The sequence below is a fragment of the Humulus lupulus genome, chromosome 9 (assembly GCF_963169125.1).
Source record: "Humulus lupulus chromosome 9, drHumLupu1.1, whole genome shotgun sequence".
In the NCBI taxonomy this organism is placed as follows: Eukaryota; Viridiplantae; Streptophyta; class Magnoliopsida; order Rosales; family Cannabaceae; genus Humulus; species Humulus lupulus.
The window spans coordinates 177,053,679-177,067,632 of NC_084801.1; the positions used below are offsets into that span (position 1 = coordinate 177,053,679).

The 13,954-nt window shown below is 39.1% G+C and overlaps 1 protein-coding gene across 1 annotated transcript; it reads right to left on the reverse strand.

Moving 5' to 3' along the window:
• Positions 1–11,984: 11,984 nt before the first annotated feature.
• Positions 11,985–13,146, reverse strand: LOC133801288 (probable glutathione S-transferase). Its single transcript, XM_062239460.1, has 2 exons — positions 12,727–13,146; positions 11,985–12,486 (listed from the first exon to the last, which is right to left on the reverse strand). The coding sequence occupies exons 1-2, from the start codon at positions 13,036–13,038 to the stop codon at positions 12,148–12,150; spliced, it is 651 nt and encodes a 216-aa protein (XP_062095444.1). The 5' UTR covers positions 13,039–13,146; the 3' UTR covers positions 11,985–12,147.
• Between the last annotated feature and the right edge of the window lie 808 nt (positions 13,147–13,954).

Genomic DNA, 13,954 nt, shown 5'->3' on the forward strand with positions numbered 1-13,954 from the left:
AAAATCGCATGTTAAGACATGGGCTCAGGCCGCGGCCACTAACATTCCTGGCCGCACCTGTTGCTCTCTAACTAGGAGGCTGGGACCAGACATGATCCAGGTCGCGACCATTGTGTAAAAATGAGGCAAATCTTCAATACACCTCAATTACCAAGAAAGAACTACAACAAAAAATACACGACTAGAAACCAAAATTATAAAGATGTGAAAAACAAGCAGTTAACACAATATATGAGTAGAGTATATGAAATGTGTCTCAAGAAGGAAACAATACAAAAATAATAAACGTAGAAGATAAAAACACCCAGATTTATATTGGTTCAGACAGTTTGTCCTACATCCAGTTGAGCACCACCACACGCTTTATTAATATTCGAACATTTTCGTGCAACCCTTCTTCACTGTTGAGAAGAACACGCACTAAGTGACAGTACACAATCTATTGTACATTAAACTCCTCCAAGCTTTCTCCCTTTCTTGAAGCATTCCCTCACTTAGGACTAAAATTGTTCTCTTTCTTTCTTGAAGGATAAAACTACACAATACAAAGCTAACTCTCTCTCACTCTCTCACTAGAGTTTACAAAAGTATTCACCGTCATCTCTATATTTTTAAAATGACTATCACAATACCTATTTATAGATACTAGGTGTAATGCCCCAAATTTCCTAATAAGGTTTAGGACATTGATTAGGAGGCCGGGAGGGCCATAATTGATTTTTTATGATATTAGATGATTAAATGCATGATTATGTGAATTATATTATAATATGATGATAAATGCATGCATATGGATTTATTTTTAACTATAAAGGCATTTTGGTAATTTGGCCCGTTGAGGGCGTAATTGTGTATTTTCGTGCATGTGGGTGAGTTATGAATGGTACCACATTATATGTGGATTTGTTTGAGCCTTTCAGCATGAGACGATCATGAAATGCAAGTTTTCGGTCTGGTCATAACGGGATTAAGTTCGGGGCTCGGGGTGAGTTTCGGGGAGATTTTAATGATTAGAACATTATCGAGAATTAAACGGTGATGGGATATGATTTATTGGTATTTGAGAATATTGAGAATAACGGGAATTGGAGGTTGTTAATTATGGTTAACGAAATAGGTGCGAAAGGATGATTTTTCCCTAGGTGGCTGTTAAGGTTTTATTTTAGACTTGAGGGCATTTAGGTCTTTTCACCCTAAAGGATATATATCTGCCATTAAGGCTGTAGAAGCTTACCAAAAACAGAGTCTCACTTCCCTTCTCTCCCGATGGTCATTTCTCCCCCATTTCTCTTTCAATTTTCAAGCTCTTTTTGAGGAACCAAGCCAGGGAGCCAAGCTGTGATAAGATAGGGTTATGCTCTACTATTGAAGAGGGTGTGTTGATGAGATTGATGTGAGTTTTTAGCCATTAGAACTCTTGTTCTTGCTCTGTTTCCTTAGTTGAGTTTCAACTGGTTTTTGAGTTGGAAAGTTGGGAATTTATTGGAGTTTTGGCTAGAGTTCTTGGGGTTGTGGTGTCTAGGACATATGGGGATGGTTTTTGGGTTCATTTGGGACTTAATTTGATGTTTGGAAGCTTTTGGTTTGGGTTAAAAATGGTGGAATCGAAGGCAGAAGTTTCTAGGCAACTTCAAGCTGGAGGTAGCGCTACAGCGCCCACAAGGGGGAGCTACAACACTACCTGATGTGGCTCTAGGGCGGTTTTTGTTCTATGAAGAGCGCTGGAGCGCTAGGGGGGTAGCGCTACTGCGCTACCCTATTTCTTCAGAACCTTGTTTTGAGTGTTTTTAAGGGTTTTTGGCTCGGGTTTCAATCCTTAAGGCCCGGGATCGAATCTACTCACCGTGTGGGTATTTCGTGGTCCCGAGAGTGGGGTTTAGATCGAGACCCTATTTTTGTTGATTTTCATTAATCGAATATTGTATTTGGTTATGACTAGGTGACCACTAAAGGATTAAAAGGTCGATCGTTCTCAAGGGTCGTTCTTGTTCTAATTCTCGCTCGAACAAGAGGTAAGAAAAATGCACCCTATGTATATGTGACATGCATGGTTATTCTTGATGCACGTTGAATGAAATGTGATGCATGTGTTGCACGAGAAACTTGTGATTAGGGCATGCTATGAATATTGCATATGAGATTGTTCAGAGCTTGAGTCTCTATATTTATGCATGATCCTAATTAAGCTAGCAATTATTGAGTAACCATGATGAATGCCCTGTATTCTGATATTTGACATATCCTATATGTTTGGTAGCATTGCTTACTTGTGTATGGCACTGACTAGTCAGGTTCGGCACTGGTCGAGTATCACTGACCTAAGAGCCGAGAACGGCATAAGTGTCATGAACGCAGGGCCGATAAAAGATTTGATCTAATCGATATCAGCGTTGAATGACTCTAGGAGCATTAATGCTGGACCGACCCTAAGGTTGATGAAAATTTATAAGCGCTTTACTAGTCTAGGACTAGATACTCAGAGCCAGGGCCTAAGGCCTAGGTGACTGTTTGTCATGTAGCTAGGGTGCGAAACCCCATGGTTGTGACTCTATGGTCATGCGATAGGTTATATTGATGACTGGTACATTGAGCACCTATCTCGATAAGCTAGTGAAAGGATCACTTATTTGCAAAACCTGGTGACCCTATCGTCACATGGATAAAGGGGACGAAACCCACCTTAGTGATTTGTACAACGGTCACTCTTCTATTTAGGGCTATAAGCCCGGTGTGGTTACCGGAACCACCAGTGTTAAATCACTTATCTGATTAGGATTGACTTAATAGTCATCCACTCAGGAGGGCAGGATTCTCTATCCTGGATACCAATCATTACGTGAACCTATTTGCCTGCTTGAATAAGGTTATATTTGCTAGGCATGTGCCTTATGATTTGATGACATGTTTATACTGTTCATGAGCATATTGAGTTTTCTTGCTGGGCTTCAGCTCACGGGTGCTACGTGGTGCAGGTAAAGGCAAAAGAAAGCTAGACCATCCTTGCGCTGGAGAGCTTAGGTACATATGCAGCTGCTCGACCGCCATGCCCGAGGGTTGAAAGAGGAACTAAGGATAAACCATGTTTTGCCGCTTAGATTGGCTAGTTGTAAATATTTTCTTGTAATAGACCTTTAAATTATATTTTTGGGATCCCAATGTATATAGTAAACGTTCTAATCAAACGTTATATCTTAACAAAAAAATTTAATCCCTAAACCGCTAATCATACTTAGTTACACGATTTTGGCCAAATGACTCGATTAGCGAGTTTAGCGCTGTTTATAAGGCACACCGTAACAGTCCCTGGAGTTTAGGGCGTTACACTAGGCTTGTAACCAACTCGACCTAATAAACTAATTGGAATGGGTGGTTAGTAGCTTGACCAATGGAAAAGAACCAGCTCGTTAAGTCTAGAAGGAACAATTGCCACATCATCTATCTTAATCATGGTTATGATTCCAAAAAGAGAATTGCTTCTTTACAAAGATGACGATGTTCGTTTTGTATATAGTTTATCTTGATAAAGTAAAACTTGATTGTGAAAGAAGCCAGTGGCTTCCACTTCATGCTTTACGAATAACAAATAAAACCAAGTTGAAAGTTTCAAGTGATTGTTGTGTACATCTCAGTTTATAATGCTGAATTTTAGGTTATTGCTTTCATTACTCCAAAATACCTCTTTTGTGTCAGTCAAACGCGTCAGTCAATGACGTCGTTGACCGATAATTAGCGCTTTTGGCAGTTGAGCACTGCCACAAATGCAAGGGTATTTGCGTCAGTTTCAATATTGACAACGTTAATAAGGAAAATTTGCGTGAGTGGTAATATGACGTTGTTAACGGGGACGTTAGTGTCAGTGCCTAATTGACGGAAACAGAAGGTTTGCGTCAGTGGGGCATTGATGCTAATGTCGCCAGACCACATTACATATACAGCTTCATCCCTGATTGCCATTTGCCCTAAAAACTTATAAAAAATTTCTTTGCACAAAAACCATCCACACCAGTGTTGCCTCCAACTTTCTTGACCCATTTTGATGAGTTTTTTTTTCATTTTTCTTTTTCAATTTTAAGGTTAAATTGATGAATATAATATGTTTATGAACCTTATACATTTTTTTTTGTATAGATTTTTTAATTTGAAGATTATTGTTTGAAAACTCAAAACCAAAAAACCTTCATCTCTTGAGTTGTGAGTCGTAGGGTCGGTGGTTCGGTGTTGGGGTTCGTTTCTTTTTTTTTTTCTTTCTCTAATTAGGTTTCGTTTTGCAGGAGCCTCTTGGTGGTGGTCGCAGGGGTTGTGGGGGGTGGCTGGGGTTGCGGGTGGTGGCAGGGATTGGGTCGCAGGGGTCATGGGGGTGGTTGGGGTTGCAGGGGTCGTGGGGGTGTGTAATGCCCCAAAATTCCTAATAAGGTTTAGGACCTTGATTAGGAGGCCAGGAGGGCCATAATTGATTTATTATGTTATTAAATGATCATATGCATGTTTTATGTGAATTATATTATGATATGATGATAAACGCATGCATATGAGTGTATTTTTAATTATAAGGGCATTTTGGTAATTTTGCCTATTGAGGGCGTAATTGTGTATTTTCGTGCATGTGGGTGAGTTATGAATGGTACCACATTATATGTGGATTTGTTTGAGCTTTTCAGCATGAGACGATCATGAAATGCAAGTGTTCGGTCTGGTCATAACAGGATTAAGTTCGGGGCTCGGGGTAAGTCTCGGGGTGATTTTAATGGTTAGAACATTACCGGGAATTAAAGGGTAATGGGGTATGATTTATTGGTAATTGAGAATATTGCGAATAGCGGGACTTGGAGGGTGTTAATTATGATTAACGAAATAGGTGCGAAAGAACGATTTTGCCCTTGGTGGCTATTAAGGTTTATTTTAGACTTGAGGGCGTTTAGGTATTTTCACCCTTAGAGATTTATATCAGCCATTAAGGCTGTAGAAGCTTACTAAAACAGAGTCCCATTTCTTACTTCTCTCCCGATGATTTTTCTCCTTCATTTCTCTCTGAATTTTCAAGCTCTTTTTGAGGAACCAAGATGGGATAAGCTAGGGTTATGCTCCACCATTGAAGAGGGTGTGTTGCTAAGATTGAGGTGAGTTTTTAGCCATTAGAACTCTTCATTTTGCTCTGTTTTCTTAGTTAATTTTCAGCTGGTTTTTGAGTTTGGAAAGTTGGGAATTGATTGGAGTTTTGGCTACGGTTCTTGTGGTTGTGATGCTTGGGGCATGTGGGGATGGTTTTTGGGTTCATTTGGCATCAAAAATGGGGTTTGGAAGCATTGCAATCGAGTTGGAATTGAAGGAGTCGAAGGAAGAGAATTCAGGGGAGTATCTGGCTGGGGGTAGCGCTACACAGGATTTGTTTGGGCGGTTTGGGGTTCTGAGTATACTGCTGTTGCGCTATTGAGCAGCACTGTAGCGCTACTCTGTTTCTTCAGAAGCCTATTTTGAGTAATTTTAATAGTTTTTGGCTCAGGGTTTCAATCCTTAAGTCCGGGATCGAATCTACTCACCGTGTGGGTACGTTTCAGGGTCCCGAGAGTGGGGTTTAGATCAAGACCCTATTATTTGATATTTTCATTAATCAGAGACAGTATTTGGTTATGACTAAGTGATCGCAAAGGGATTAAAGGATCGATCGTTCTCAAGGGTCGTTATAGTTCTAATTCTCGCTCGAACCAAAGGTAAGAAAACTGCACCCTGTGTATATGTGGCATGCATGGTTATTCTTGATGCATGTTGGATGTATAAATTTATTGCACGAGACACATGTGATTGGGACATGCCATGAATATTGAATATGAGATGGTTCAAAACTTGAGCCTCTATGTTTATGCATGATCCTAATTGTGCTAGTAATTATTGAGTAAGCATGTTGAATTCCCTGTATTCGGATATTTGACACATGATATATGTTCGGTAGCATTTCTTACTTGTGTATGGCACTGACTAGTCAGGGTCGGCACTGGTTGCGTACTACGGACCCAAGAGCCGAGAACGGTATAAGTGTCATGAACGTAGGGCCGATTAAAGATTAGATCTCATCGATATCAGCATTGAATGACTCTAAGGCATTAATACGGGACTGACCCTAAGGTCGATGAAACTTATAAGCGCTTGACTAGTCTAAGCTAGTTACTCAGAGCCAGGGCCAAAGGCCTAGGTGACAGCTTGTCACACGGCTAGGGAGCAGTACTCCATGGTTATGACTCTATGGTCATGAGGAAGGTTATGTTGGTGACTAGTCATCATGCACCTATCCTGTTTAAGCTAGTGAAAGGTTCACTTATCTATAAAGCCCCGGTGACCCTATCGTCACATGGCTATTGGGAATAAACCCACCTCAGTGACTATTACAACTGTCACTCTTCTATTTGGGGCTAAAATCCCTGGATGATTATTATGATCATTGGTTGATCTGTTATACTCAACATTACGTGGATTTGTTTGCCTGCTTGATTAGGGCTATATCTGCTAGGCGTGTGCCTTATGATCTGATGACATGTTATTACTGTTCATGAGCATATTAAGTTTTCTTGCTGGGCTTCGGCTCACGGGTGCTATGTGGTGCAGGTAAAGGCAAAAGAAAGTTGTACCATCCTTGAGTTGAAGAGCTTAGGTGATGATGTGTACATATGCGGCTGCTCGACCGCCACGGTCGAGGGTTGAAAGGGGAACTAGGGTTAAACCCTGTTTTACTGCTTAGATCGACATGTTGTAAATATTTTCTTGTAATAGACTTTTTACAGTAAACGTTCTAATGAAACGTTATATCTTAACCAAAATTTTTAATCCCTAACCATTAATCATACTTAGTTACACGATTTTGGCCAAATAACTCGATTAGCGAGTTTAGCACTGTTTGTAAGGCGCACCGTAACGATCCCTGGACTTTGGGGCGTTATAAATTTGGTATTAGAGCGAGCTAAGGTTTATGGTTCCTGAAGACAAGCCGGGCATGTACACTCGTCACTGAAGATAGCTTCACTCAGGGAATGGTAACTATTTCTGTAGTTATGTGCTTAACTGCTTAAATAGAATGTAAATGCTTTACCTGCACATTGTATTAGGGAGCATGAGATTCTGATAGAGCCTGACTCTTGATTATATGATTATATGCTCCGTGAATATATATATATATATGAATGTGATCATATGATTACTTGCATGCCGGAGTTGGAGGCATGGTGTGAATGTTGGAAGAGCAGGGATCATGATTGATGTATGAATGCCATGGGCATGCTGTTAACACTGCAAGTGGTTAGTGAATATGGTGTGGTAAGATTTATCCCGTGGGTGGGGAAAGCTCTTCATATGCTCATCATGATTAATGGATCAAGTTATTGACTGCCGATTCAATTAGCAGGTTTATATCCACATCAGATAATGAGGCCTGGTGGTGGTTATTAAGAAGTTGAGAGTTACAACCAAGGTATTAGTTCTTCATCTGCTCCTATGAATTTTCAACAGATATTCACAGATTTGTAATCAAGATTGGAGAGGCATGAGGAAGAGATTAGGTGTTTGAAGCAACAACAGAATCTGTTGGGAAGTACTTCTTCCTTTGTTGTGCCAGGAGTGGCACCAGCTTTGGCTCATCCTAGGGTTGAGAGGAGGTGGGAATTTCTCTGTGAAAGATTCCATGAGTTTTACCCTCCAGTCTTCGAGGGAGGCCTAGATCCATTCGGAGCTAAGAAATGGATGGGCATGATTAGTTCCATTCTTGACAGTATGGGGCTAGTGGGTCACGATAGGGTGGCTTGTGCGACATATGTATTGCGGGATGATGCCCGGACGTGGTGGGAAATAGTATCCCAGACACGAGATACAGTTGTATGGATTGGAAAGAATTTAGGCATTTGTTCAATGAAAGATATTACTGTGATGCAGCTAAGACTGCTAAGATGAATGAGTTTCTGAGTCTCGTTCAGGGAAAGACGACAGTAACCGAGTATGTTAACATATTTGATGGGTTGGCCAAGTTTTCTTTAGACATGGTACCCACAGATATGGCTCGGAAGGAAAATTTTGTTCAGGGATTGAATCCTGGAATAGTTCAGGGCATTAGAATTTCCCCAGTGCATGAAGTCTCTACCTATACTCAGGTGGTAGAGAAGGCTCTTGCTATTAAGAGCATAAAAGATGAGAAGAAGAGTGCTAGGGAGCACGGAGCTCAAATAGCGGTATCTCCACTTATTGTAAGAGTGAAAGCTGGAAGACTCGTCCAATATGCACTCGGTGCAAGAGGCGTCATCTAGGAGAATGTTGAGCAAGGGCATGTTTTTCATGTGATATGGCTGGGCATATCATGAAGAATTTCCCAAAGCTAAGAGAGCATGAGCAAAAGGGGATAGACAGCTCGATTCCAACTCGAGTGTTTATTCTGGGGCAGTCAGAGTCTGAGACCGAGACTAGTTCCTCGGGTGGTAAGGTATGGATTGGTTAGCCAAGTGTGGGGCAATTTTAAATGGCAAGGAAAGTATAGTAACTCTTGGGCTTGAGAGTGGAAAGCCTTGTGGCAATTGGCACGGTGTGTGGATTTGATATGTTTATGACATCTGTATTGAGAGCTAAAGTTCTAGTGCAGGGAGGTCCATGGAACTCTTAGCTAGTGTGGTGGATACCATATAGATTGTGCTAGCGGGATCAGGACAGACTGGACTAGTCTGTGAGTTCTGGATGTGTTCCCAGGGGATTTTTCAGGGTTCCTTTATGTGAAGAGATAAAATGGTAAATGGTTGGTGCAAGGAATGGAAACAGTTTTTAGGAAACTGTATTGATTGGCTCAGCGGAGTTGTTATAATTAAAGGTTCAGCTAGTGATTAAGATGGAATTATTTAGGGTGGATCTTGAATCTGGTTAGTGCCAGCTAGAGATCAGGAAAAGAATATGCAGAAGTCTGCTGTTATAACAGATAAAGGCACTGGAAGTGTTGAGTTATTTAAGGTGGTAGCTAATGTTGACTTGTCTTGTTGAGTCAGATGAACAGAGCATTCAAAGGTTTATTTGAATGGGAATTGTGATCGTCTTGGACGATCGTATCGTGATGTTTTCTCTGCGGAAATTCGCCAAGGTCAAGGAACGCCTTGGGGGGCAGGAGTTCCTTAGGTGGGAAAGATATTTCAAGTGCCTTGGGAATTAATTCTGAGTCTTCTTGCAAATCAGAATCAATTTGGAGGTTGTTATGACACCTCAGTAGCAGAGAAAAGTGATTGCCTATGCAACATGTTGGTTAAAGGATCTGACCAGAACTAGAGTAAAGTTTCTGGTGGGCCAGGTGGCCAGTTTTATGTTTGAGATTATTATCTCAGAAAGGATCAAAGAGGAAAACAATTAAGTGAACCACATATAGAGAAGATTGAGGAGAATGTCATAGGTTGAATAGCTAAGGATTAAGCAGTGTCAGATATGGATTTTTTATGATATAGAGATCGGATATGGGATCCGATGGACACTGGGATTAATTGGGAGATTATGTATGAATCTTGTGTTATTCTTCTATTCTCCTCATTCAGGCGTTGTGATAGTGCATCAAAGGTTGAAAGCTTTATAGTGGTGGCCTGAGATGGAGAGGGGCATAATGGAATGTGTGATAAAGTTATTAACCAGTTAGTAGGTCAAGACAGAGTATCAGGATTCAGTAAGGCCCTTGCAAGTTTTGAGTATTTTGTAATGGAAACAAGGAATCATCGCGATGGGGTTGCCCAGGTTAATGGGTCGACGTGAGTTGACATGGGGTCATTGTGGACCAGTTTTCCCAAGTGAGTTCACTTCTATCAGTAAGGATAAGTGATACAGCAGATCAGTATTCAGATCTCTATGTGAGAAAGAGATAATGTGCCTTCTTGAGAATTCAAGATCTATCTTATTAGATGAAGACTCTATTGTTACTTCCAGGTCTTTGAAGGGTTAAGGAAGGCGATGAATATATAGATGGAATTCAGTACAGGTTATTACTCTCAGACTAATGGTAAATCAGAGAGAGAGGGTTATCCAATTATTATTGGAAGAACATCTTATAAGATAAATGAGTTAATATATATCTGGATCCTGAGGTGATTCAGGAGACCATTGAGATTACTATAGATTAGAGCTTGGATGCTCACTTCTCAGAATAAATGGAAAAGTTTTACTGAATTAAAAAGTAGGAACGTGGAGTTCCAAGTAGAAGAATGTATCTTCCTTAAAGTATCACCATGGAAAGAGGTGAAGAGTTAAGGGCAGGTTAAGCCCTAGATTATCTTGGCAGTTGAGTCCTGGATAGGACTGGTTAGGTTGATTTTGGATCAGCCTTATCCTTGGCATTGTCAGTTGTATACAGTGTGTTATGTACTTCCATGCAGTGGACATGGGTTGAAAGGAGCTCATGAGTTGAGTTATAAGAATCTGAAGGTTAAATTTAAGTATTCCGGTAAGGAATAGCCAGTTCAGATTGTAACAAAAGTAATAAGGTTCTGAGGAACAGATTGTACCTTGGATTAAGGTATGTTACAGAAACAATGAGGTCGAGGAAGCGACCTGGGAAATTGGAATTAGTTGTGCGGAATTCTTATTCCGGGGTGAGTCAGTGAGTCTCGATGTGATTTTAATGGTAAGAACAATACCGGGAATTAAAGGGTAATGGGGTATGATTTATTGGTAATTGAGAACATTGAGAATAACGGAAATTGGAGGGTATTAATTATGATTAATGAAACAGGTGCGAAAGGACGATTTTGCACTTGGTGGCTATTAAGGTTTATTTTAGACTTGAGGGAATTTAGGTCTTTTCACCCTTAGAGATTTATATCAGCCATTAAGGCTGTTGAAGCTTACCAAAACAGAGTCCCATTTCCTACTTCTCTCCCGATGGTTTTTCTCCTTCATTTCTCTATGAATATTCAAGCTCTTTTTGAGGAACCAAGCCAAGGAACCAAGCTGGGATATGCTAGGGTTATGCTCCACCATTGAAGAGATTGTGTTTCTGAAATTGAGGTGAGTTTTTAGCCATTAGAACTCTTGCTTTTGCTCTGTTTTCTTAGTTAAGTTTCAGCTGGTTTTTGAGTTGGAAAGTTGGGAATTGATTGGAGTTTTGGCTACGGTTCTTGTGGTTGTGATGCTTGGGGCATGTGAGGATGGTTTTTGGGTTCATTCGGCATCAAAAATGGGGTTTGGAAGCATTGGAATCGAGTTGGAATTGAAGGATTCGAAGGAAGAGATTTCAGAGGTGTATCTGGCTAGGGGTAGCGCTACAGCACCCATTAGAGGGCTGGGTACACAGGGGCTGGGGTCGCATAGGGTGGTTGGGGGCTGGGTACACGAGGTCAAGGTTCATAGCATTTTTTTTTTGTTAATATAGCATTTGCGTATGTGTCTAACTGTCACAAATGTGGCATTTGTGGCTGTTTTCCACTGACACAATTGTTGAGTTAGTGGAAAATTGCCACAAATGCCACGTTTGTGACAGATGGACAGTGACGCAAATGTCATGTTGAATTGCGTCATGAGATTTAGAAAAATCAATTGTGACAGTTGAGAATTGTCACAAATAATCATTTTTGTAGTAGTTTTTTAATCTATTTTGCTTTAAGAATAACAAATAAAGACAAGTCAAAAGTTTCAAGTAATGGTGTAATTATCTGTACTTCTCAATGCATAATGTCGAGATTTAGATTTTGATTGAATGTATTCATTAAAATTTAATCTCATATAAAATTAGTTACATTTATTAAACAAAGATTATTTTTGGATTCATATCTACCAATTTTGTTTTTTTTTTTTTTTTTTTTAGTTTTCACACACTAAATTCAGATTTTTAGTTCATATTCTTTTTTTTTTTTAATTTAGTTTTTTAATCATGAACCATTGAGCTCCATAATAACAATGCATTAAATTGTGTTGGACGACATATAATACCTTTCAACATCAATAATGCTCTCTCTTTTTAGTCATATACTGGAAATAAGTTAATGTTCACACAATTATTCAAATAAAAAACTATGCCATTCTCAATAAACTGTGGAATACATTGAAGATCTTTATTATAAAACATACTAGTAATGACTTCACAAGTACAATAACAACATCCAGTATATTATATATTATGATAACATGATAAGATATATAACTAAACAAAATCAGTTTTCAGTTGGCGGGGTTCAAACGAGGCTTGAAGAGAGCAATGAGTTCTTCTTTAGAAGGTGATGCTTCTTTAATCACAGGGTGAGTGGCAAAATCATGGCTCCATTTACAGAGCTTGGGAAACTTTTCCTCTGTCAATATCTCTACTCCCACAAGCTCTTGTATGGCTGGAATCCATTGGGCTATGAAGTTTCCTGCTATGTCCACCATCCCAATGCTTTCTCCTCCAAAGTACTTGCCTTTCAGCTCTTTTTCTAGAAACTCCAGATACTCAGTTGCTTCTTCTAATGCCTTTTTCTGCTCCTCCTTTACCCAAAATGCTTTCCATGCAGTCGGCACGACCTGAGAAAACCATATTCAACGTCAAATTGTTAATTATAATTCGCACACCGGCGAAAGTTCAAGCTCAAAAAATGAAAGAGAATGTGTGACTTATCATATGGGCTTTATTACGAGTTTGGAAAGTCATATTATTCACTGTCAAAACTATTACTTTACAATACGCGCATGAACATAAAAGAGTGTTCGACGAAAGTTCTAGCTCAAAAAAAAAAAGATTATTTTGGAAGAATTAACTGTTACCTTGTCATCAATGAAACGACTCCAAAATCGGGCTTGAGCTCTTTCGTAGGGGTGTTGAGGCAAGATGGGATGAGTGTTCCATGTCTCGTCGATGTATTCAAGAATGACAAGTGACTCTGCTAAGGGCTTTTCATTGTGGACAAAGGCAGGGACCTTCTTGTGAATTGGGTTGTATTTGAGGAGAGAACCACTCTTGTTCTTCAAATCTTCTTCATAGTATTTGTATTCAACACCTTTGAGTTTCAGAGCCACATTGACTCTGTCACTGAAAGGGCTTCCCCTAGCACCATAAAGCTTCACTTCATCTCCCATATTGTTATATTCCTTCCTAACAAAAAAAAGTACTTGTTTTGGATCTTTAGCTGTGTTTGTTCAGGCCTCTCTATTGCCTCTATTTATAATGGTTTTGTAGCCACAATTTTCTTGAGCAGCAAGATGTTTTTCATGTATTTTTGTATATAATATACGTGTGGTTGCAGTAGTTTTTATTGAATTAGTTGGGAATCGGTGAAAACAGTTGTTTAAGTCGGTGGAAGAGTCTATCTCAATTTGACTACTCATTCATGCAAGTTTTTTCACCTTAAATTTGTTTTTGATGTTTTTTCTTAAATACATATTTTTTTAGTTAAAAGGACCTGAACTAAAAAAAGAACACGTATGTATTAAAGTTAAAGTACTGATATAGTTTTATTATTGTTAACACAGTAGGTAAATGGTGATGTAATAGCTTACGAATTTAATGGTGATGTTAAGACAACAGTAAGGATTGGAAAGGAAAGTCATTTTTTATAATTTTATTTTGAGAAAGGAAAGTCAAGTTTCTATTTTGACTCTAAATTATTTAAAATTATCAAAAGAATAATAAAAATATATGCATAATTACAGACAGAGACTTTATTCGAAAATCGCTCGAAGTCCAAATGTGTATAGCTGAAAGGATATTTGAATATTGGGCTTTTAACTGAAATACCCACGTACTGCCAAAAAATAACAAAAATACTGCTATACGGAAAAAAAAAATTATACGGTATAAAAAAAAATTCAACAAAAATATGATTTTTTCCTCATCATTCGGAAGTTTCTCCTTCCTATACTACACACAACACTGATCTTAGAGCAACAAAAAAGCATCATAGAAGTAAACTCCATTTGATAACAACAACATAAAGATTTGGATCCAAAAATTAAAAAAAAAACATTCGATTTCAGCAAAATTGGAAGAAAAAAT

What these genes read in the sequence shown, in the direction of transcription:
- LOC133801288 (XM_062239460.1), bottom strand. Translation starts at nt 13,038, where the DNA reads ATGGGAGATGAAGTGAAGCTTTATGGTGCTAGGGGAAGCCCTTTCAGT. An exon ending in GTCGTTTCATTGATGACAAG is followed by an intron (nt 12,487 to 12,726) that starts GTAACAGTTAAT and finishes TGGTTTTCTCAG; the next exon opens with GTCGTGCCGACTGCATGGAA.